The following is a 26,061-nucleotide window of genomic DNA, read 5'->3' on the forward strand; positions in this document are numbered from 1 at the left end:
CGACTCCACGCGGATTTAGACGGAATAACCCGCATCTACCAGAGGCCCACAGGGGGGCGTTCGTGTATGCGTGTTGCCCGAACTTGGACATCAGTGGGTTGTGGTGTTGGTGTCTGCGTGCAGTTTGGTAAATAAGGAGTTTTGACCTCATGGCGGAGAGACACGCGTCGGCTGGATCCGAACGACGACCCACGCAGCCTGCAATCGCTTCTCAATATGAAACTATCCTTCATATTTAAAACAAATAAGATTTTAATAATCGGTGGGAGTCGCGTTTGACCTCGTGGGAATCGAAAACGAAGCACGCTTGTTGGTGAGTGAGCGCAGATTATCACGCATTATCGGACGTATTTAATCCCTGTGATTGTCACACGGTGCAAACCTCATTAATTTGCTCATGTTAGTTTCAAAGTGCACATTTTGCTCCACCGAAGCGACTCCGATCTGTGCTAGCTGGGTAACAACAATAACGTGGTGCAGCTATAGTGAGCGAAACGGACCCAATTGAACACTTTAATTGGACTATTTGTGTTTTATTAAATTCATCAATAGGATTGATGTGCAATGAGTTTGCCTGGTAGTTGAATGAAAGTGACGTCATGGTTGTTTGCTAACTAAACATGTGTTTGTACTTGTCAATAAAGTTGCAGGATGGCAACGCAAGACGCTTAAATGGGTCAGTTAACACTTTGTTGATTGCTTACCTATGTCGTAATAAGTTCATAAATATAATTTTTAAATCCACGTAAAGTGCCATAATGTTTATTTGAAAGGGCAATGTCGTTAGTAGAGGTATTGTCAAAAAAGTTTTAGGCTTATATTGTTTTATGTCAACACAAGAAGGTAGTTAAATACAGTAGACCAATTTGACACTTTGATGTTGCTACGTATGTCGTACTAAGTTAATAAAAACTGATTTATATGCATTTGAGATGGCTAAATGTTTGTTTGAAAGGTCAACTTTCTCTCGTGTCTTATTAATTAAGGTATAGAATTATGTTTTTGTTAAACGAGAGTTAAATAGACCCATTAACAGTAACACTTCTATTAAGATACTTGTACTTTGCCAAATTCAAAACGTATTTTTGTGGAATAAGTGAATTTAAAAGGAGTTCATGTTTGTTTTGAAGGAGCCGCTTTATTGCTACTGAGGAAACGTTCTAAATTTTGGACTTCATTTTGGTTTTTAAATGGTAACACACAAAGTTTAGAGTTGGATACATTTAACACACAATTTGCTACTTAGGCCTTTCTAATTCCATACATATAACTGGACTCGGGAGTTAGGTAAACATTATGTAATGTTTGTTTTGAAGAGAAGAGAGTGCTTTTTGGGGGGGGCTCAATGTCATTTTCAATAAAGTTTTTTTATTATGATTCATATACATAAGTGGGCATTAAATATGGCTACATGTGAAGTGCACAGTTTAGAAATGGAATTAATGTGCAATAAGTGGACTCAGTAGCTGAATGAAAGTAATTTTTGTTTTGAAGGTGCAGCTTTTATGCTAATGTTGAAAGTATCCACATTTTGTAAAGTTATACTAAAATTCCTAATCATTTTTAAGGTTGCAACACACAAAAAGTTTAAATAGAAATATAGACTCTTGTTTGACCTAAATGTTTTGTTTATGACCTTCTTTTTTTTTTTCAATAAACCCGCCTACTAATCTCCATCGTGCTAATGTTTGATTTATCTTATCATTTATTGTTGTTTCGACAGTGGCCAGGTCTGTTATCTGCGCTCTGCCTCAACAACAAAACATGTCGATAAAATACACAGTAAGCCTCTAGAATTGTAGTATATTTGAATGAAGAGTTATCCGTTAGATTATTTAGTTAAATATAATTCATTTTTTGGTGTTTTGCATTGGTCAGAATTTTGACATCGGCCTAGCAGCATTAGCTTAGCAATGGAAGGCGAGTCTCTTCTGTTTTAAGATATCATTGTGACTTGCTAGCTTAGCTATAGCTTACTGAGCAGCAAGGACGGAGTTTGTCCTTATGAATTTTTACATTTTGAACGTTAACATTAAACAGAGCTTTAAACAAAGACTACAATATAGTTACTTTGATGTATTATTAGTATTATTATGATGATGATAACAATAAATTAATGCTATGAAACTAAAAAAGGCTTGTTTACTCAGGTATGATTCTGCCTTTCCTTAATTTAGAATGTGACGATAACACTTCCCGTCCAGTATGTTCACACATGTCGACTGTGTCCTATTTTTATTAGCGTGACCAAACTGAGTGCATGTGAAGTGTGTAGGGCTCGCAGTGCAGAAGAGTCCAGACCAGACAACAGCTGAGGCTTACCCGTGTGTTTTTGTTTGACATTCACACATGCATGCTCACGCACGCACACACACACACACACACACACACACACACACACACACACACACACACACACACACACACACACACACACACACACACACACACACACACACACACACACATTAGTACAATAGTACCAGTTCAATCAGTGCTTGTTTTGGATCCCCACCTTTTACTTCTCCAGTAATTGTTCTCAATTTTTTGGTGTTTGTTTTGTTTAATGCTGGAAGTGGCACACGGGAAATTGGTTCACATTTTGCGACAGAAGTTCCTCATTGGCAGTGGTGTTTTTATTTTTTTATTTTAGGGAGCGGGCGGGAGTGAGTGAAATTGTTTTTGTAGCAAACTTGGTACATTTTGTGAATTACACTACCCAACTCTTGGAGAGCCAACGAGCAAAAAAATTTAAAAATGTTTTTAGTAAAGAACCACATTTTTGCTCAATCGTGTGACTCATGTCATAAAGAAGCACATGTTTAGTGCTGCACTTAATTTATTATATTATTTTGATGACATAGATAAAAACATTTTTTATTAATCTAAGTTTAAAGATGATTACAGTTAGCCCAATTCTGACCCCAAATTTATTTAAAAAAATAATAATAATTACACGCAGTCTTTGATGTAGGTTATGTATCGTTTAATAATTAATAAAAACAAGCAAAAACATTATAATACAGTATTGCAAAATGTTACTTCCAGCTTGAATATGTCCCCAAATGATTAAAAACAGATTCATTTGCAGTTGATTACAAAATATTGCTTTATTTACATGCCCAAACCTACTTCCTGGTTAGCCTTCTACCGCCTCCTGACAACTGCCAATGGGAGATGAGGGAGGTCCCTTTTGATTAGCCTCGACACAAAAGTTCATGTTACAAATGTAAACAAAGCGTCGTCCTCTATTATTGTTTTGGTCATGAGGTACAAGCGCTCGACGACACTTGACACTCTTGTCCACCATTTTGACAGAATGCCGTTGTATTTAGCATGTAGCTTTAAATTAGGTCGCCGTGTTGAGACGAGGCCACATTTGAATGAATTAGCTGGAGGCTTTAGGAATTGTTTTGTTGTTGCCGTTGGAGGTTTGACTGATTTCGCAATCTTCTGCTGTTGCACAATAACAAGTTGGTGCCAATCCATTAAAACCATTAAAAAAAATCTGTTGGTTTACATGTGTGTATCTACTGTGCACATTCATGTCTCCCTGTGAGTTTGTGCGTGTGTTTGCGCGCATGATTCGAAGTCCCCCCAACAGAGCCATGTTTCAGCATGTTGTCACAGCTTACACACACACCCACACACACACACACACACACACACAAACTGTAGCTGAGGAATGTAGGTGTTGCCCAGGTGTGTCCACGAGAGATAAAAACATCTCCATCAGTCCATCATTTTAGCTGATTATTGAACAAGTGTGTCAAAAATATTTTCTTAATAATAAAAAATATATATATTTAATAGTATAAATCAGGCGGTATTGAATTAATGTAATTTCCATTTATTTTGGTAAGGAAGATGATTTGAGATCCAAGCATTTTAAGTTAAGAGCATGGTAATGGAGCAATTGAACCTCATATCTTAAAGCACCACTATATATTTTTTAAAAACATAACAAAAACTAAAAATGTAGACAAAATACATCTTACTTACTAGAAGGTATATACGATATTCAAATGCTACTGAGTCCTGAAGAGTTTTACTATTTGAACTGGCCTGTAACCATTTTGCTCTGACTAACCAATCAGAGGACAGGAAAAAATTCTGATAACCCAGGAGGATAAATCTGATTGGTCAAATAAACTCCTGCTTCTGAAGGCCATGGGTAGATTCGATTGACATGGCAACACAAGGAGGGTGAAATCTATTTGGATAAAAACTACTGAACTGTGCTGAAAATGTAGTGCAAACATGAAAAACGCTATAAAATGATGACAATAGACTATTGGGAACAAATTAATCCAATTTTAAGGAACAAATATTGTAGGTCAGTGCAATTGATGGTGTTCAGGCCAGCACAGAAGGCCCTGACCGCTAAGCGTTGCCATTTAGAATATGAACAAGGGGGTGGGTGGTGGAGGGGGGGTGGGGGGGACCGTGCGCTATGTTTAGCGGTCAAGCCTCGATCGGGAAAACAATGTAGCTGTCCGACTTTCAACAGCATTCCTTCCCCCTCTTGTCAAATGCGTGGGTGAGGGTACGGTCAGGGAGTATTTTAAGCAGTGAAGTGGTTGCCCAGAGAGGCAGGAGCAAGTACGCATACGTGCCAGGGTTTCTTCCTCCTAACGTCTCCTTTTAACGCACACTTGTGGTGTTGTTGTTTTGTAGCGGGTCCGTCATGGCGGGCGACATGATGTTGCTGATGCGAGGCTTTGCTAAGCTGAGCCAGGCCGTCGTGGAGACGCAGGGCAACGCCCTCCGCGGAGGCACAGGTGAGTGCGTGTGGACTGAAATGGAGGTCCAGGCAGCTACTAACGCTATTAGCTATAACATTAGCTTAATTGTTGCTAAGTACACTACATATGCCTGAATGAGAATTGATACAAATGTGAGCTCCATCTAACACTTTTTGTGACAGGACAGGATAAAATAGTTTAGGTTTATTTGGTCGCAATGTGTCATAAGCTAACTTTGATACAAAATGGAGCGCAATTTAGCTGCTAACGATGCTAACATTAGCATTTAATTGTTGCCAAGTACGCTACATTGACTTAAGCTCATACAAAACAGGGCTGATAAATGTAGCTGAGCTTTAGATTTTGTTTGTTTGTTTGTTTAACTAGGTAAGGCAATTGAGAACAGACAAATAAAAGCAATTACAAATACATGTATGTAAATAGCTAAAAATGCTATATTATCTAAAGGCTAAAAGCACACCCTTTTTTGACAAGACCTATAACAATAGCTTAGCCTTAATGGTTTATACAAAACAAGCCCCTTGTAGCTGCTAATGGCGTTAACATTAGCATTTAATTGGTAAGTATGCTACATTAGCCTAAGTGTGATACAGTTTTTTCGACAGGACTGCTAAATATGGCTTAACTACAAGTGAATATAGCTAAATACGTTTGTCCAAGGTTATACTGTACAAAATTGAGCACCTTTTCACAGTTTTGTAACATGGCGCTATCATTAGCGTGTGACGGGAACCATCATGGCGCTAGAATTAGTATTAATTGTTGCTGAAAATGCTACATTACTCAAAGGTTGCACACAAAAAAGAACCCCTTTTTGGGGACTTATAATAATAACTTTGCTTTAATAGGTAATAATACCACATGAAGCAAAGTTTTTACAAAACTTTTTAGGACTGATAACGAGAGCTTAGCTTTAATGGCCAATAACGCTAATTGCTATTAATAATAATAATAATAATAAGCCAAAGTTTTTGCTCTGTTTGACCCTGATGGGAGCTGCTTAAATTGGCCTTAATGTCTTCAAATGTCTGCAATTAATACTTTAAATGTTATTCAAGTATTGTATATACAAACAATATATATTCTGCTAAATAGGCGGCCTTCCTGGTGTCGGTGCTGCTGTCCAAAACTTCCAGTCAGCCGCTGAGCAAGGCATCGCCATGGTGGTGACGAAAGCACAGGTAAGACTTTTGTCTCAACATTCCAAAATGGAGTCCTGCTGTGGTTCCTAACATGTTTAAATGTTTCAAAATAAGGAGCTGAGTCAGCAGCAAGCCTCCTCTGAATCTGAGTTTCCTAAGGATGACTTCTCGTCGTCCGAGTTCGGCGAGTATGACGAATTTGTGGCCGAGCAACGGGCAGGCGCTAACGAGGGAGAGTCCGATCAGAGTCCGTTAAGTGGGACGAAGAGCTCGCCGTTCGCCGGCTACAAGGATCCTTCGCGAGAGTTCGGTAACCGATGGTACCACACCGATGTCCGCCATCAGCACCTGCTGATGAACAGAGGCGCTTGGCTCCAGGCGTGCGGGCGACGGGGCTACCACCAGGAGCCGTCGTCGTCGGTGAGCGAGCTGACGGCTGAAGACCTGGAGAAGGCCCGACAAAGCAAGCGAGCTGATGTGAAGCCGCACAAGCAGATGGTGAGATTCGGAAGCCTAACCCTGACCAACACACTGTTCATGCACTCTATCGCTATTATTATGATTATTAGTAGTAGTAGTGTTATGTATTCTATTATGCACTCTATGTTTAGCATTGTTTTTATTTAGTTTATTTAGAATTTACTGTTTTCAGTTGTTTTTATCTTTCTTCATAATTATTTGCTATTTACCATTATTTGAAGAAAAAAGAATTGAAAATTTTTCATAATTATTTGCTATTTACTATTTTTTTTAACATTCTTTTTTTTCATAATTATTAGATATTTACCATTCTTTAAACATTTTTTCAGAATTATTTGATATTTACCATTATTTAAAAAAAAAATGTTGAACATTTTTTCAGAATTATTTGATATTTACCATTATTTGAACATTCATTTTTGTCATAATTATTTGATATTTATCATTATTTGAAAAATTTTGTTGAACATTTTTTTCAGAATTATTTTCTATTTACCATAATTTGAAAAAAAAAATCTGAATTATTTGCTCTATACCATTGTTTGAACACTTTTTGTTGAACATTTTTCACAAGTATTTGCTATTTACCATTATTTGAACATTTGTGGTTGCTTTTAGTTGAGCGAGAGTGCCCGCGAGAGGAAAGTACCTGTTACCCGTCTGAGCAGGCTCGCCAACTTTGGAGGTAATACTGTTTTTTTGTGCCCCTTTTTTTTGTCCCCCCCAAAAATAACAAATAAACACACGGCATCCCTTTTTGGACTGCGCAGTTTCAAACTCCTCTCGAATAAAAGTTCCTTTTGAAGTCAATACAAGAACCATTAACGATAGCTTAATAGTAGCAAGCTATATTTTAAACGTGTTTATTGTTGTTATTATTGTTTTTAAATAATCTCATAGCCCAATAAATGTAGCAGTTGTAAAGTTTCAGCCTGTAACATTAAACCCATTCCGCAGAACTCAAGCCACTCACCCCCTGTCACAGAGTTCAAGGCTGGCAAAAATGTGTGACGTTTGGATTCCATATCTGATTAATGACTTTCCATGCAACAAAATATGAATATGACTGCGTCTAGAGTATCTTGCGCTTCTGCACAGTGGTCCGAAGCTGTGTGCTCATTTTGAGACTCACAGTCAGGTGGGAAGGTTGCACAAGAGAGATAACAATGCGCACATAGGACACATGAGTCAGACTGGAGGGCAGAACAAAGCCAAATTTAGACGGAGCAAAACAAGCGAGGCTTTCAGCCCGACTGCAAAGACACCACCAAAATGCTAAATAATGGAAGTACAATTCATCCGGCCCAGGGTCAAACTGCGACAATTGTCTCATTCGTACCAATTACTTGACAATTTAAAATTAAAATGACCTTTTCTGAAGCACCTGTCCCCTGTCCACACACCAGCTAGTGGCTGCCAAGTCGGACGTAAAAAAATAAAAATAAATCCCCCCTCCTCACTCTTGTTTTGTGTATGCACACACAGCTGACAACGAGGCACTCTAAATTAGCCTAGACAGTGTAAGCTAGCCAGCACCTCTCTGTCCTTGACACACAAAAAAAATAATTGAAAAATTAAAATTGTCCTGACCCCCGCTTACCCCCAAAACACCTAATTAATCATCAAAAAACTCTCATCAAAAAATGAACGGCCTGAAGCAAACCGGTTTAAAAACAAAAGCAGTGTACTTTTGCTAGCATGCTAGAGTCTTCCCGAGTCAACCGTCAAGTCAACTTTATTTATATAGCACCTTATCATGCAAAGAAACAACTCAAAGTGCTTAACAAAAAAAAAGAAGAAAAAAAGAATGTGACGACGACTTCCAGTTATAAAAGTGACATTTGTTGCCAGCAGGATTGCACAGCGAGAACATTATGGCGCATAAATTGTGTTTTGCGGTGACACGTCGTCCTTGTCGGCCTGCCGTCTTCTTTTTCCTCCTGCTGTTTTGTTGCCTTGCAGATTTGTGGCGTGATGATGTAATCGCGCTGTTATGTAACCCAGAGAGCAGCCTTGGATGAGTTGTACAGCCCCCAAGTTCTCTCTCAAAACGAGGTTATCGCAGCTCGCCGCAGCAAATAATGCAAAGCGAGAAAAATAAGACCTCAGGAGGATCTGTTAGTAAAAAGGCCCAACAACATTTAAACCACAAAGGCTTTTAAAAATATATATTTTCCCTGATACATTTCGAATCGCCTGCCCCGGAATAAGTCGTTGTTGTTGTACAAGGTTAAGCCTATGTTAAGCTAATGAATTCAAGATTTTTATGTGTTTTTTTCAGGAAAAAATAAATAAATCTTAACTCACATGAAAATGAGTAGGAAGACGGGAATTTGGTGAATTCTCACACCTTGATTTAAATAATTGCAGTAGTATGTGTTTAAATGTGGTTTTACATCTAAAATTTTCAGATTTTTTGGGGGGGGGGGAATGATCTTGCTATATGAGCCAGAATGTAAAATTAGTTTTTTTGTTAGAATTTTGTTTAAATAGTTAATTATTATTCAGTAGTCCTGAGTTTTTATTTATTTATGATTTATTATTTTTGTAATGTATTTATTATTTTGGTTCATAAATATTTTTGTTTTTTATTTTATCATATTTTAAAATACTGTATATTGTTGATAAAATGCTATTTGTTTTTATTTTTTTGTATTGTGAGTATTGTTTATTCTTTAACTCATTCACTGCCATTGACGACTATAAACGTCAAAAATTCATTTGAACTATTTCTATTCGTTTAACTTTTTTTCCACTTTTGTTAACAAGAGTATGAAAACCTAGATTTTTTTAATTGTACATTAAGAACAGATATAAAGTTTGTGATATAATCATGAGTTAACTAGTGAAGTAATGCGATTAATTACGATTCAAATTGTAATCGCCTGATGCCCCGAATTCAACAATCTTTTATTTTATGCATTAATAGCTGTGAATGAGTTAATACATATATTTCATCAATTTTATTTTCCATCCGCGTCGTTCGCTCATTTCTATTTACTATACATTTTGTTGAAATCATTTACAGTAACCCGCACGTACTGTACTCTTAACTCGACGCTGCTCTAAGCGCATAAACCCCACTAATGCGAGAATGTGTTTGTCGCCAGGTTTGGCTGTCGGTCTGGGTATCGGAGCCTTGGCGGAGGTCGCCAAGAAGTCCATCCGACATAACGACGCGGCAGGTAGCACGCACGCTCGCGCATTCTTACACCTTTCATTCCAAATGGAAACGTCATACGTGTATTTATTGAAGTGACTCGAATGAGTGCGCGGTGAAAGCTGTCTTTGTTTATGTAGCAGAAAAAAAGCGGAGTGGACATTCCTTTATGCCTGTTATTGTTTGCAGACAGGCAGGCACACGCTGCTACTACACTCCCCAAATAAACAGACGCCTCCTCTCGCCACAGTGATCCGATTATTCGCACATGCACACACCCACACACACGCACACACCCACACGTCTTTGTAGGTAATCCAGGCAGGCTACTTGCGTTAAACCCCCCGCAACACTACGCACCCTGTTGACCCACTGACATGTTAATAAACACGTTATTTTCAGTTTTGTTTTGTTTTAAAATCTTTTGTGTGTGTGTGTGTGTGTGTGTGTGTGCAGGAGAGAATAAAAAGGCCGTGCTGGACTCGAGTCCCTTCTTGTCCGAGGCCAACGCCGAACGCATCGTGAGGACTTTGTGCAAAGTGCGAGGCGCCGCGCTCAAGCTCGGGCAGATGCTCAGCATTCAAGGTGAAAAACACGAAATGCAGGGGACGAATGATAACAAGATGTTTAAAGCACATTTTAAATGGGATAGGAAACAAGCTGCTCATGAGCTCCGCCTACAGGCATTGAGTGTAATTATTTCCTACAGATGAAATAATAAATAATTCTGGGCTGAACAATTTTTAAAAATAATCAAATTACCACGGAAATGTGTCTTTTTCCCATATGTCTTTTTCCCCTATCTGCGCACACTCACTGCCAACAACGAGACGCTCTCTAAAAATCCGAAATTCCGAAAGTATCTTCTATCAAGAAACAAATCTCTAGATTCACTTTACAGTGACTCTCAAGTTATCTACATGTCACTTACACATTGATATTTTTAATTCGTATCCAATGTTTTGCTGTTGAAATTTCAAATCCAAGCAAGATGCAAGTCATGCCGTTCGTTATGCTGGCTGGCGCTGCCGCACATGCCTGTGTCATGTTACGCAACAGGTGGAGGTAGGACGTGCAGGCCGTAAACAAGCCGTCAGCAGGATCCAGTTGCGCTTTTTTTGATTTATGTTGCTGGAATACTGCCGACCGTGACCTTGGCCCGTCCGTCCGTCCTTCTGTCTTCCTCGCAAATATGACAACGTAGTAAAAGTTTTATCGGACAAGGGGGAGATGTTAGATCGAGTATCAGCACAATGCTGGTCGGTCCCCTAAAGGTGACCGACCGCGTGTCATAAATCAACACAAAAATATTCAAGGTGTGATATGAGCGCAAGTCATTTAAATGCCAATCAGAAAAAAAAAGCGGAAAGGGCGCGAGTCTATTTTAAAAGTGACAATATGCGCCGCTGGGCTGTTTTTAGGCGCTCTTGATGTTTGCTCTTCAAGGCGACACATTGCTGTCTTATCTTTATGGTGATGTTGTGTTTGAGCGTTGTGTAATTAAAACAAAATGAGATGGCGAAGTTTTATGATGTTATGACGCAGCACGCAACCCGAAATGACTTAACTGATGTTGTTGCTGTTTTCCTGCATAGGGTGTTATATTTAGAGTTTTTTTTTTTTCATATTTATATTAGTAAAAGTCGCTTTTTAGTACTCTATTGACTTTTTTCATATTTATGTAGGGTTCCTTTTTATTTAATATTTATTTGGATTGTTTATTGTCGTTTTTTGTAATTATATACATTAAATGGATTTTACAATGCACTTATGCTTTTTGTGTACCGGTTTAGATTTTATATTGATTTTAGTTTATTAAAATGTAATTATTATATCTATTTTTTTGTACAGAACTGACTTTATTACGTTTAAAAAGAAAACTTTTTAAATTAAAATTATTCATGTTGTTTATTGTAATTTTTATATTTAGATATATTTATAGTTTTACATTTTTGTATTTGATATACTTTTATTTAGATTTTATATAGATTTTTTTTAATTGTCTTTTTTATTAACTTGTTTGCACATTTATGTTTATATAATTTGTTTTAATTATATTTTTTATTAATTTATTCAGATTTTTGTGTGTGTTGTAGCTTTAAAATATAGAAAATTCTTATGTTTTTGTTTTAGCATTTTTATGTATTAAAAACAAAATACATTGAATATAATTATTTTTTTGTATATTTTATTGTATTATTTTTATTCATATTTGTTTGTGTTTGATTTTAAATTGCAGTCTGGTTTATATATATATATATATTTTTTTTTCTAAGTTAATTTATTTTTTGTATTTTTTTAAATTATTATTTCAAGTTTGGTTTCACTTTGTAGTAACGGTACTCTCATTAAGATTTTATAAATGACTACAGCGTTGATTGGCTTTGTCTCGTTTCATAACAACAGTGACCTGCTGCTTGCCAAATAGTGAGCCGCCATTTCACTTATGCCGCCATGTTAGCAATAAATCCTAGTTAATGTTGATTTTATTTTGAAAAGATTTCTCTTCATTTCCCCTATGTTTCAGACGACGCCTTCATCAACCCACAGCTGGCCAAGATACTCGAGCGCGTGCGTCAGAGCGCCGACTTCATGCCCATCAAGCAGATGACGGTAACAACCTGACCTCATCTGCATTTTATTGGAAACTTTTGGAGGTTGCCAGTTGCGGTGCTATCCAACGGCACGCGTCTTGCTTGTGTTCAGAAAGCGCTTAACAGCGACCTGGGGCCAAACTGGAGAGATAAGCTGGAGTCCTTCGAGGAGCGTCCTTTCGCCGCCGCCTCCATCGGACAAGTCCACTTGGCCAGGCTCAAGGACGGCAGAGAGGTGGCCATGAAAATCCAGGTGCAACTTACTTTTTGTACCATTTTTACATCTTTTTCCTTGATTTTTTTTTCTTGTCTTTAACATCTCTCATGGCCAGCTGCTATAAATAGTGGTCTTTTTTGTGTGTTGTTATTGTGATTCCTGTCCTGCTTAGTATCCCGGTGTGGCGCAAAGTATCAACAGCGACGTCAACAATCTGATAACCGTGCTGAGCATGAGCAACGCTCTGCCTGACGGTACACACACACACACACACACACACACACACACGCACACACACACACATGGATCTACAAAGCAGTTGTTATGTTTTGCTATACATTTTACATAGTGTGGTTATTTTTTTTTCTAGGTCTGTTTCCAGAGCACATGATAGACGTGATGAGGAGAGAGTTGGCGCTCGAGTGCGACTACGTCAGAGAGGCTCAATGTGCCAAGAAATTTAGGTCAGCCTTTTTGCATATTTCCTTTAAATTGTTTGAAGGAATGCATTCAGTGATCCCCCGTTTATCGTGAAGGATAACATTCCAGACCCAAAGGAAAACATTGTGCTAACATATAATGCAAACCCTCATAGACAGGCTAACATGAATTAGCATCGATTTGACCGCGTATTGAATTTTTTGTCGCGTGTGTGTTAATGACAAAGGGAGTTGCTGAAGGACCACCCGTTCTTCTACGTCCCGGAGGTGATAGATGAGCTGAGCAGCCGCCACGTGTTCACCACGGAGCTGGTGGCGGGCTTCCCCCTGGACCAGGCTGAGGGCCTCCAGCAGGAACTCAAGAACACGGTCGGGAGGAAGCATATGACGCCCCCTGGTGGAGAGAGGAGGAACTGCTGCTTCTTTTTCCTTGCTCAGATATGTTGTTTTGTTTGTGCAGATCTGTGAGAACATCCTGAAGCTGTGCCTTAGAGAGCTGTTTGAGTTCCGCTTCATGCAGACCGACCCAAACTGGTCCAACTTCCTGTACGATCCGCAGGCACACAAGGTAAGACTTAAAAAAAAAAAAAAAAAGTCAAAAGCACCACCCTTCTGACTAAAGATAAAGACAGTAGCCCATGTGTGTGTACAGGTGGCGCTGCTGGACTTCGGCGCCACCAGAGGATTCGATCAGCATTTCACAGACGTCTACATCGAAGTAAGTCTAGTCGGATATGCGAAGAATTTAAAAAATGGGTTCATCGGTGACGTCACCTTTCGTGATGGCAGGTCATCCACTCCGCCGCTCAGGGCGACCGAGAAGGTGTTCTGAAGAAATCCATCGAAATGAAGTTCCTCACTGGTTATGAGTCAAAGGTAAACGCGCATGCATGCATAAACACTTTTTTTTTGCGTTTTTTATTTTTGTCGATATTTCTTACCTTTTTTTTCAACATTTTGAAAAAAGTGATTTAATTAAATGAAAATGAAAAATTAAGCTATATTTTTAAAATGATAAATACATTTTTAATATTAATTAATTAATTGGTTAATTAGATTACATTTTAATCAATATTGGCCATAACAATACTGATTTGACCTGAAAGGAAATTAACATCACCATTCGAAATTAAACACATACACTTTATTTGTTTTTATTAATTGAATTGTAATTTTAAGTTATTTTAATTAAATATTTAACACTTTGTTTTTACCATTGAAAATGTCATTTGTTGTTTAATTAATTTAGTAATTTAATTTAAAGTAAATTAAATAAAAGTTTAAAAAATGGTCATATTAAAATTAAATTGAATTGTTATTTTTAATTTACATATTTTTAACTAAAAATTAAACACACTTTGTTTTTACCTTTTCAAATGTAATTTGTTGTTTAAATAATTTAGTAATTTAATTGAAAGTAAGTAAATGAAATTAAATCTAAACAAACACTTTATTTCTATTATTTCAAATTGTATTTTTTAATAAATGTTCTTTTATGTATGACATCAAGGAGGGAGGGAGGAGGAGCGGGAGTAAAACTGTTGTGCGAGACTAATTGTGATTTAACCAAACGCTTGATATTATTATTAAAAAATAAATCTCTAGTCCGTTGATTTCACTTTATCTACCATGGTAACCACGCTAAAGTAATGTAATGTGCATCCAGGCCATGGAGAACGCCCACGTGGACGCGGTGATGATCTTGGGCGAGGCCTTCGCGTCGCCGGACACGTTCAGCTTTGGCGCGCAGTCGACCACGGAACGCATCCACAACCTGATCCCGGTCATGCTGCGCCACCGCCTGACGCCGCCGCCCGAGGAGACGTACTCGCTGCACCGCAAGATGGGCGGCTCCTTCCTCATCTGCTCGCGTCTCGACGCCAAGCTGCGATGCAAGGACATGTTCCACGAGATCTACCGGCGCTATTGGGAGGGCCGCAGGCCGCCGGTTTGACGCACGGGTCTCGGGACCAATCAGAAAAAGAACCAACGGGTGAGATTTGAAGGCGCACCAGCGTCGGGTTGGAGGCCAAAGTGGGGACATTAAGCGCAGAAAGTAAATCTAATACTTTTTTTTTCTGTTTTGTTGGATTTGTACACGATGATCAGGGTTAGAGAATTGTGAGGAGGAGGATGTAGTCGTGTCAGGTCAGTCGGTGTGGACCAGCCAGGACCGAAAGTGTCTTCTTCTAGGTCCTCCATGTTTCTGCTTCAGATTGAGACCAGCTTGCAACACAAATATCTAAAACAAAACTGGCTTTAAAATGATTGAATACTGGAATAATTTACATTCACGTAGTTTACTTCCTTATTGTTGTCCTTGCTGCTGTTGATTGCGTTTTGCTTTAGTTGGGAGACTTTTGTTTTTGGTGGTCAGTTTTATTGAACCTCAGGGCGATTTTAGCGCATTAACATGAAAAATCTCTTCCTTTTTGATTGTTTCCCCATGTATGTAGATTCCACTTGATTAAAACCAAAACATGTTTGCTGTGAGGCTTGTCATTTATTTTTGTTTGCAAACAAGTCGTTGTAATCAGATCGTGAGTCACAGGACTCCAATTATCTCCACATTTGTCAAATCCACATAAACCTTCAAGTCCTCCGTTATTACTGAACAGTCCAAATCAGTGCATACAACTGACTTCAATTATGTGGTGGTTTAATTTATAGTATGGATAATGTTAAACAACTGACAGGTAAAATCCACAGATTGTGTTGTAATATACCCTATCCACCAGTAGGGAGCAGTGTAGTCTATCCAAGCACTGATCTCGAAATACTGCTCTGTCCAAGCAGAGTCATTAGGTGGGTTTAGATCCACCTATTTGTATTCGAATTTTCAAGAATTGCGAAAAAGAAACTGAATGGAAACGCCAGAAATTCGCAAAAAGGCTCAAGATTCACAAAAAAGTTTTGACGCTTGGAGGGGTGGTTTTTGAAGCGTATCGAAAAAAAGCAAAATTTGCATTTTGGCGATTGAAACCAGTTTTCGACGTCACACGTTTTGACTGATACTACGTCACACGCACGTTTGTAGTCACAATAAATGGCGGATGATAATGTAAGAAATGTTTGGGGAAGCGAAGAAACACAATTCTTTTTATAATTAATTAAAGAAAAGAAAACATTAATGCAATTTTAGATGGCTTTATTAACATCAGATCTCAATTTAACGACACACTTCACTTACATGTGGGAGGGAAGTCAACAAGACAAACTACTTCCGTTCAGTCCGTCAAAACCAACATTCCCACCTGGAACTTCCCACTAACCCAAAGTTCCGTCACTAAAACGTCATCTCGCGGCGCATATTCGCAAAAGAAGAGCGCATGAAACGGGCATAAGTCACATGTCCGTTTTGCGCATTTTCACAAATTTCGCATAACAATTTCGAAACATTTGGATGGAAACCTGACTAATGTTGACTCTTGTGTAAATAAACAATAGAACAGCTAACTAACACATAAGATGGTTTTACAGAAAAGTGTATTGCAGAAGCGTGAGGCCAGTTTATCCTACTCTCGGCTATTTATTTATTTTTCCTCCAAGTATAAGTTTAGAAACTCTAAAAAGGGGTCCCGTCATTGGTCTGCTTTGGAGGTCATCATGTCAATCTATTTGTGATGTTTCCTTGTTTCCATTTTTCTCTCAAAGAGATCAAATTGTGGGAAAGCATTTCTAGGGAGTCGCAATGATGTTATGACATCTCAGAGCTCAGCTCTCCTGTGTTTAATTTTGGGCTTGCAAGTGCAGGAAAACGACCTTATTTGGTCACGAGAGTAAAGTTGGTCAACAAAGCCATTCTGGACAGCAGGACCACCTTTCGCCTCCTGCTTGTCATTTGTACCGGATCAACTAGTGAACCAGATGCCCTTTTATGTATTTTCTTTTCTTTTCTTTTTTTTTTTAACATTATTATTATTATTTAGATATACTTTTGGGATTTTTTTTTGTTTTTGTATTACCAGTACTTATTTTCTGTTTTATTTTTGTTGTTAGTTTTTACCCCTTTTGTTTTTTTCATGGAGTATGGGCTTTTTGTATTTGTTAAACATTCATTTAGTTGCATTTTACCTATTTTCCTGTTTCGTTTTTGTAATATATATTTTTTTACTCTTTAAAAAAAATTTTGAAAGTAGTTTTCTGAATGTACCTAATACTCTTGTACTTTGTTTTTTCCCCTTTATTTTTTAATTGTATTTTTTTATTTTTGCACTCACATTTTTTTATTTTGATGTTCTTTTTATTTTGTTATTTATTTTTTACTTGTTTAATTTTCACATATTTTGCCACCGGATCATTAAGCTTCCATATCTACAGCAAAAATACAGGCCTCATCCTCACTGGTACAGAGGGAAACATTTGTAACCTAACTGGCTCAGGAGAAAAAAAAACATGTTAAGCATGTGGAATTCAGCAAATGCTCCATTTGTGAGGCATCTTAGGGACAACACTTAATTCTATTTATGACAACCCTTAATATAGACAACCACTGATTCCAATGAATTGTTTTAATGTCAGGATTCAGTTTCACAGAATTCAGCTACACTGCTATTATAACTTATCTTTGTGGGTTTGTTTACTGTAAAAAAAAAAAATGAAGCAAATAAATAAATCTGCATGCAAGAACAAATGCACTTAAATGTATATTCTTCAACCAGAAAAACAACAGCACTCACAAGCAGGAAATTACGCATTTTTCTAGGATTTGGTGCTTTTTATTTTCGCCGTATGTTATAATTGGTCAAACTTTCTGTCGTGCCATGCTCTGCCCACACGCAATGGTAAAAACTCAAATTCTTCACAAGTTTAGCGTCCACCACCTGCCTAGCAATAGGACCAAATCCAGCCACCGTGTGGTTTCCCTTTTTTTTTTAAGACAAAGTTCATTATGAGCAACATTCCCAACCCAATCACCCAATAATCCAATTTCACTTAATTCTTCTGCAAATTAGTGATTCACTCCAAACAATACATTTTTGTACATCTATCTATGCCAGCGATGTATACAGGCACAACAATTAATTAAATGATATTCCACTAGATGGCAGAAGATACAATTAACCTGCTTATTCACTTTATCTTTGACTAAAAAGATTTCACACGGAGTAAATAAATCTTTTTCGCTAAACAGTGGTTTCTTGAGATGCAAATTTTATACATTCCGTGACTGCACTCATTATGAAAACACTTTTATCTCAAACCAGCTTTCCCCCATTGAAATGAATGGAAATGCCAATAATCTGTTCTGGTCTCTATTTGAATAAGGAAAATAGTACTCCCTAATATTGCGCTTTATAAAAACATATAGTACATAATTAAATACAATGTAAAGAATTAGTGTGTGCATCATTATTCCCTGGTGCCTGGGTGTGCACGGTTTGGCCACCAGAGGACAGTATAATACAGTAATGCGGACATAAACGAGGAAGAAGAGTTTCACAACTGCTTTAAGTGACGTTGAAAGCTATCGCAAGGCACTACATTATACTTTTTTTCTGACATTTTTGTTTTGGTCCCGTGTCGTGAGAAGGTTGGGAAACATTAATGTAGATTATAGGTTAAAAAACAAAACATTACATTACAGTTACTCAAGGAAGAACACACGTGTTTCATTGTCACTACCTGTTCCTGTTTAGCCTCATGGCTAGCATGTCGCGGCTAGCTCGCGACCTTGCTTATATTTTGGCAGAGAATTCATGTCCTTTCTTTTGAATCCCATCTAGTAGACGCCTCTCGAGATCTTCTGTTTCAAGGAGGTAAGGTTGCTGCCGCGTTTCGGGGTACGGGTGCCCAGGTACATCCCCAGCCCACAACGTTGAGTTCTCTCAGACGTCCTGTGGAACGCCCTCATCTCTGTAGCCTGGACGTGGACGGGAAAAGAAGAATGGCTTTTCTATATGTATGTATTTACTTGTATGTTTACATTTGCAAATGTTTAAAATGACTTGACGCAAGGATCTTAACATGGCCTATTTGGAGTTATACCGCCACCTGCTGCTTTGGCATACACATAACAACTGTTAAAGCTAAGTTTGTGAGTAAATAGAAATACAGGGAAGAAGAAAAGAAAATCACCTACCGTCAGAAACTTTGGGAAGATGACGTGGGAGAGAGAAAAAGACAGTTAGTACTTGAAGATCACCGACATGTCACGCTGAAACATCACCTGACTGACACACACAACCCGCATTCGTCGGATCACGGCCGGTATAAAAGCGTGGATGAAAAAGGGACGTGGGTGGAATTAATGCGCGGGGGGAAAGATACGGCAAAAAAGATGCGGGAGAGACGGCAGGCGACCGTGTGGGAGGAGGGGAATGGCGCTCATTAGATGGATGGGTGGAGGGAGAGGATGAGAAGAATGGATTGATCGCATGCAAAGCGGGAAGATCATTAAGGGAGAGAAGGAAGGAGAGATCAACTTATTATGGCATGAAAGTGGGAATACGTGCATTCTGTGCTCTTTGACGACATGATCCTGTATGGGAAGATGTCAGCTTCAAGCTTCTCTGCATACATATTCAAGAAGAGTCAGGCTACACACAAACACACGCACACACACACTTAACACACTGTATGGCAATGATCTCAAATCAGCAGTTTGGCAGAAAGAGAACAAATCTTCAAAATGTCTGACGCCACTCCCAGCTCAAATTTTGTGTCAAACTAATCATAAAACCAAGAGATTTACATGTTGTGTATTTAAAATAACCACGTAACTGCCCGAAAAGCGTACTTTGTAATTAGATTAATGCTAACAAATAATGGAAAATGTCACAGACACGCTAACGAATAGCATCTACGCCAGAAAAAGCTGCAACCATGCTGCTTGAACAAACCGGCTTGTCCTTTCATTCTATTGAATTGTTTTTATTAGATATTTTTTATAAAGTACTGTATAATTAAATATTAGAGGGATTTATTTATTTATTTATTTTGTCGGTGAGGCTAGCATGGATGTACAGTAATTCAAATCAATAGAGAAAGACGATTTGAGATGTTTCAAGTGATGTCATGGTACTAATTTAACTCGTCTCTAAAGGCGTCAAACTGTAACAGCTTAATGTCTTGCACCCAATAAGAAAAAATACTTTTTTCATCTCATGTATAATTTCTAGGGTTGTCAAAATTAGTGTATTAATTTAAAGTTCCTTCACCGCCACTGACTTTATTAACGTGTGATTAATGTCCGCCCCTTAATTGGAAAGTCTGCACTGGGGGAATTGCAGTCGCAACGCAGCAGACACGTTCACGTCAAAATTTAGCAGTAATAAATTTAATAATAATGAATATATTTGTGGAGACTGGAGTCAAGTTGTATTTTACAATTTTAAAAATGTGCAGAATTTCACAAGTTACTTATTGCTAAATATTAGATAGCTGTTAATATGAAAAGAAAAATGCACTGAGCTGTCACCAATGTCTTACAAACACAATTATGCCATCTTGTGGCAGAAAAATGACCAACACAAATCAACATCACACTCGTTTTTTTACAGTACAGAACATATTTTTAATTTTAACGCAATTTATGAATTATTATGAAATTACTGTATCAATGACTAAAAGATGCAGCTATATTTTTATTAGTTTAACATTTTTTCCCCACTTTTATGTTAACAAGAGTATGAAAACGTAGGGATTTTTTTTTGTACATTTAGAACAGATATCAAATTTGCGATTAATCGCGAGTTAGCTATTGAAATCGTGCGATTAATTACGATCACAAATTTTAACCGCCTCGCACCCCTAATTATTTCATCTAAACGTCTTTCTTCAGTGGTCTGGCGGAGGAGTGAGTGCGACTGACTTGCCAGGATGACCATGTCCATGCCCCAGAAGATGCTCATGATCCAGCCCACCATGATGACGGCCGTGGCGATCTGGATGAGGGCCGCCGCCACGTTAAGCCAAAAGACGCAGCAGACGCCGTGCTCGGCGACCAGCTCGCTGCGAGCGCCGCACAGCAACGTGAAGGCCGAGATGAAGGTACCTGCAGTGCAAACATTTTCACACTCTATTCACGCTGAAACAATTTACAAATTACAATCGAGATTTTTTTTTCCCCTGAGTCCAAATGATGAAATCCTCGAAACAGCCGTGTGGCTCATTTAGAGATTTCTAAGGTGACAAAAGTAAAGAGTGCCAGCGTGAGGAAGGCATGGTGGGCGTTTTTTTTTTTTTTCTTGTCACGCTAGTGGAATCCAACAGTCGGAGCATGTGGGACGTGTGCGTGCGTGTGCATAGCGACACACACAGTAGAAGTACTCATTTCACACTTTGATCGCTACAAATTATTTACTTTGTTTTACAAACTGTTTTTATACAGAAATAAAATGAAGAAAAAAGGTCATCCTGGCTGCTCCGCCAATCTGATGCCTGGTTGCCACGGCAATGGTGGGGATCTTTAAAAGGACTTAAGTGTAAGAGAGATGCCGCTTAGAGTGCCTCGTTGTCAGAGGAAAAGGCAGAAGAATGAGAAATAAATAACAGCAGGAAATTTGACATAACTAAGTTAGAATGGTCGCTTTAGAGCGCCTCGTTGTCCGCTGTGAGTGTGTGCATGTCACTGAGAGATTGAGAGAGAGGGAGGGACTGAAGAGCAAAGAAAAAAACACTAAAGAAAGTCAGATGTGACAGCCAGCATATAGAACGAAACTTGGCTTTGGCGTGGCCACTTTAGAGTGCCTTGTTGTGTGAGCTGTGAGTGTGTGCATGTCACACAGAGAGAGAGAGAGAGAGAGACCGAAGAGCAACCCAAAAAAAACCCTTAAGTCTGACGTGACCGCCAGCAAGTAGACCAGGACTTTGCATTGGCGTGGGCGCTTCAGAGCGCCTCGTCGTCTGCTGTGAGTGCACGCACTTATTCATCAAGTGGATATATTTTGGCATCTCAAACATGTAGGAATGTGTTGTGCAGGGTTAAAAAATAAAAAACTGACTTAATGAGCTTTTTACGATCGTTGTTACTCATGTTCCTCTAGTGAATGAAACACAATGATTATAATTTTCTCTGATGTGAGCTCTAGTGGGGCCACAGTCGTGCGTTTAGGAACAGAAACAGGAACATCAGCGTGAGCTCCACAATTATAGAGCGTAGCAATAAAAAAAAAGAAAAAGAAGAATAAATCTCCAATTGTAATAATGATCTCCACTGCGCTGAAGACTGAGCGAGCATGTGGGAGACGTCCTGTGTGTCCAGATATTAGCCGGACTAATGACTATAATTACACAAAGAAGTCTCCAAAGCGCCCACTGCTCGTGTGGGAGGTTAATGATGGAGTGTGAAAAAGACAGAAAGAGACGAGCGGGAGAAGTCAAGGCAGGCAATAGAAAGAAAGGCTTTAAAAGTAGCGGCTGATGACTTTGGGAACGGCTACCCACAATGCATTGTGGGGGTTTCTTCGAGTGATATGTGTTCTTTCCAAACTTACAATTTGGCATAACTATAAGATGAGTTGTGCTGAGGAAGCTTTGACTGTCCCAAATAAGATAAATAGATAGAATTTAAGCATATATTCTTTATCCTCAGAGACAAACGACTAATATGGCTGCGGCTTACTGAGGAGTAACTTGTGACCGTCTCGATAGTGCTGTGTGCTATGCTGCCCCCTGGTGGCCAAGGCGCCCAAACTAGAAGGAGCAGCACAATGTCCATTAAATTTCATAAAGTGCAATGCTATATCGTGCTATTTTTTTTATTAAAAAATATTCACAACATTTATTTTGTGAGGCTGTATCAGATGAATGGCATTTCCAAGGCAACACCGTATTGCAAACAACTCGGCATGATGCACGTATGACACATTGTGTGTATTATTTTTGTCATTTTAATAACAGTGACTGTGCGTTCTCTTTGTGTATCCTGACAATACACACACACACACACACACACACACACACACACTCAAATGGACAGGAGATGACGCTGGGCTCCAAATGTAATTATACATAATAAAATCGGATTATTTTATTTTGGCCTCCAGGTTGGATAGAACAAAACATGCTGCGTTCACTCGCGCGCACGCACACACACACACACACACAACTGAATTGTATTCATTTTCAGACAGCGTTGCCATGACAACTGGTGGCGGCTATTCAATAAAATGTCAAGGCATCCAGGCAAACGCACGCGCGCGCTGCACGGTGTACAGGTGCTGGGGACAATTTAGTCAAGACGACATGTCAAGTCAACATGGCTGCCAAAAAGAGGGGAAGTGATCGTGGGGGGTGGGAGCGGGGCCGCCTCGGACGCCTTTAATTGATTTCGTAGTCAGTCGTCTGTTTGTGACATTTTCAAGGAGACGGCGAAGGAAAAAGTGAAGCATTCAAGGTTTTTGTTTCAAGTTGTGATTTCATTGAAGTCAGCAGTCGTCCCCCAACACAACCCCGGAAAATAAAATACTTACACAGCTGCATTGTGCTATTTTTCTGTATAGTTAAAAATGAAAGCAATGTTACCCAAAGATTTGACAAGTTGACAGGTTGTTTTTTTATTTTTTTTATTTTTTTTTGTGCATAGAATCAGTCCCACTTCACACCTCCATTTAGGTTCTTAAAAAAGCTATTTTTAATTCAATTAATAAAATATTGTTGGAATCTTTTTTTGTTTTGTTTTGTTTTTAAAGATAATTGTACCTAAAATAAACAACACTTTATTAGATATGTGCAGTAATTAATTTATTATTATTTTTTACTATTATTGATGTATTTTAATGTAATTAAATAATTGGTTTGAGTTTATAAATGTGTTCTTATTTTTTTGTATTTAAACTTGCTTAATTTAATATAATTAAAGTCAATATTTATATGTTCTAATGTGTACTCTTATCTACTCATTTCATTTTTATTAAATGTATTTATCTTAATAAATGTATTTTATCAGATGAATTTAGTACTTCATGTAGTTTTTTTTTATTGTTACTTTTTAATGTAATGAAATTAATGGTTACATTTGATAATGTATTCGTAGTGGAAAATGAAATCATTGATATTATTGACTTTAAATGCATAAGTCAGATTTTTTGTAAGGAACAAAAGCACTCTACCACTCATTAAAAAAATAATATATTTTTTTGATTTTTATTTAATTGATATACATGATGTGTATATTAGTATCAATTTAATGTACTGTATTTTAATGTTCCTTATAACACATCCCCAGACTGTGTAAGCATCTAGACCAGGGGATGAATTTGAATTTTTTGAAATGTAGACCTGTAAATCCCTTTGAGACTCTTTCATGAATATTCTAACTATATAAATAAACTTGACTTGACTCTTCCGTCTGATGTCACGTACTGACCGATCCACCAAAGTGTAGCAAAAGATGCAATAAAAGATATCCATAATTCACAAGTGGATATGTGCAAGTGAATTGCAGATGTCTGGAATGACAAACCTTCTACATATAAATGGAAAAAGTCGCGTCATCTGTCCTAGGCAAAATGATGTTGCAGATATCTCTAATTCACTTTTGTCACAGCAAAACTAAGTTATCGTTATCTTCCCAGTCTTTTTTTTTCCACTGAGACCACCTGGTAGAATTAAGATGAAATAAATGATCTGTCGGTTTTTGCTAGTCACAATTACGTGAATTAAACCGCGTTCCACTGAAGTGTCAATCAAATATGACTACAGCTAGCATCTTTCTTAATCCCTACGCGTCTGTCCCACCAGGTCACCGTGGGATTTACCATGATACCATGACTCGAAGTACTAGCCACCAGCTAGCTTGCGAGCTAACTCAGCTCTTGGCTGGTGGCGGCGGACTCTTCCGTGGCGTCGTTCCATGCTTGGAGTTGTCAGTTGTGTACAGTAAGTCTCTCGGCATCTTTTTAATAGCACTTAATTTGATGTGTTAAGGTATTAAAACACATTTTGAAAATAATACAAGCACATTTAAATACATATATTGTGAGAGAGCAAGAGCAATGGGTAACACATTTACATTTTACAGTATTGGTAAAGTGTACCAATCCCTCCATGTGTTTACAGTAAACAAGTCTTGTTTTTTCCAAGCTAATAAGCTCATCTCATAATATGCAATAATTATGCCCAAATGTACAATGTACATTGTGAAATGAACCTATAGCCATTACGTTCTGTTGGCGTAAAAAGTAGGATTATATAGGAAGACGTTTAATCATTCTCAACAAAAATGAGGCTCTCCTGAAATACTTCCTGTTTTCATTCTTCTTCTTTCAAATGCACACAGTCTCAAACTAAATATTGTGCACCATCTCATGGTCAATAGTGGACTTACACCCAATACAAGCGAGAGTGAGGGCAAAACGGTGCCAAAAAAATGCCGAAACTGGCAATAGAGGGGGGTTTACTGTACATAACATTTTAGATAACGTAAACTAAATAGCAACACCAGGCTGTACCATAAATTGTGATTGTCATTGATGTGAACAAAGGTGCTTAATATCAAATACGTAGTTCTCTGTCTTTGCACATTTTCAGCGATTAACTTTTAAGCATGCATCAATTTTTAAATACTCCGTGTTATGATTTTTAAAGTGCTCTGTAAATAAAAGTTGAGTTGAGTTTATCATGCAAATAACGTATAGAAAAATGTTGGTCAAACTCACCTAGTCCAGGTATGAAGGTGTTGAGGAAGAGGCAAATGACGGCCAGAGGGAAAGGCATTGTGGGTATGGCGGCCCTCAGGGGTCCCTTCTTCTCGCGGACCTCCACCACCACGCCGCCCCCGCTCCCCGGCGCGGAGCCCATCGGGACAGATTTGACCCCCAGGCTGTCCCCCATCATGCTCCCCTCCTTCTGTGCCATCTTACTTGCTTAACGAGCACTTAGCTATTAAAAGTCAACACAATCCAAAAATACTAACAGTCCTAAAAAGTCTCTTATAAGTGATGCTGCTCATTGGGCCAAAAATTTCATATTAACAATAAGAATCATTGAAATTCCTGGAAAGACGATTGTAGTTTCCTGGGTGTTTCTTTCTTTTGGTCAAATGGGTTCTCAAGCGTTCACAGACTGAGAGAAAGCGCTCACTGAACCCCCCCCGCCCCCTTTTTTTTTTTTCGACTGCCGCTCTACCCTCACCGTTTAAAGGTACAGCACACTCCTGAAAGCGCTCATCCTCATTTGACAATGCTGAGAGTCCAGCCTTCACATTCATGCCTGAATGCCAAGAGTGAAAGTATTCCATCATAACTCTGAAAAATAATTTTTTGTGTTAATGCCGAGACATCAGTATTCTCACTAATGCTGCTGTTCATAGAAAAATG

General features: G+C 38.4%; 2 protein-coding genes and 1 long non-coding RNA gene across 3 annotated transcripts; 1 reads left to right on the forward strand and 2 right to left on the reverse strand.

Annotated features, from left to right (window-relative positions):
* Positions 1–15,292, forward strand: LOC147158819 (atypical kinase COQ8A, mitochondrial-like). Its single transcript, XM_086061718.1, has 16 exons — positions 1–313; positions 4,678–4,781; positions 5,862–5,947; positions 6,023–6,406; positions 7,007–7,073; positions 9,499–9,573; positions 10,005–10,133; positions 12,076–12,161; positions 12,255–12,395; positions 12,532–12,613; positions 12,730–12,823; positions 13,027–13,168; positions 13,260–13,367; positions 13,452–13,517; positions 13,589–13,675; positions 14,466–15,292. Exons 2-16 carry the CDS (start codon positions 4,688–4,690, stop codon positions 14,751–14,753), a joined length of 1,929 nt encoding a protein of 642 aa, XP_085917844.1. The 5' UTR covers positions 1–313; positions 4,678–4,687; the 3' UTR covers positions 14,754–15,292.
* A 2,003-nt stretch (positions 15,293–17,295) lies between these two features.
* LOC147158820 (uncharacterized) lies at positions 17,296–19,669 on the reverse strand. The gene is made up of 2 exons (XR_015090936.1): positions 18,882–19,669; positions 17,296–18,662 (listed from the first exon to the last, which is right to left on the reverse strand). It is a non-coding gene; the product is annotated as an uncharacterized LOC147158820 (long non-coding RNA).
* Positions 19,670–20,174: 505 nt separating this feature from the next.
* Positions 20,175–25,824, reverse strand: stum (stum, mechanosensory transduction mediator homolog). Its single transcript, XM_086061782.1, has 3 exons — positions 25,402–25,824; positions 20,613–20,795; positions 20,175–20,182 (listed from the first exon to the last, which is right to left on the reverse strand). The coding sequence occupies exons 1-3, from the start codon at positions 25,598–25,600 to the stop codon at positions 20,175–20,177; spliced, it is 390 nt and encodes a 129-aa protein (XP_085917908.1). The 5' UTR covers positions 25,601–25,824.
* Between the last annotated feature and the right edge of the window lie 237 nt (positions 25,825–26,061).

This window comes from Leptonotus elevatus, chromosome 18 (assembly GCF_054856555.1).
Source record: "Leptonotus elevatus isolate MCC_2025b chromosome 18, RoL_Lele_1.0, whole genome shotgun sequence".
Lineage (NCBI taxonomy): Eukaryota > Metazoa > Chordata > Actinopteri > Syngnathiformes > Syngnathidae > Leptonotus > Leptonotus elevatus.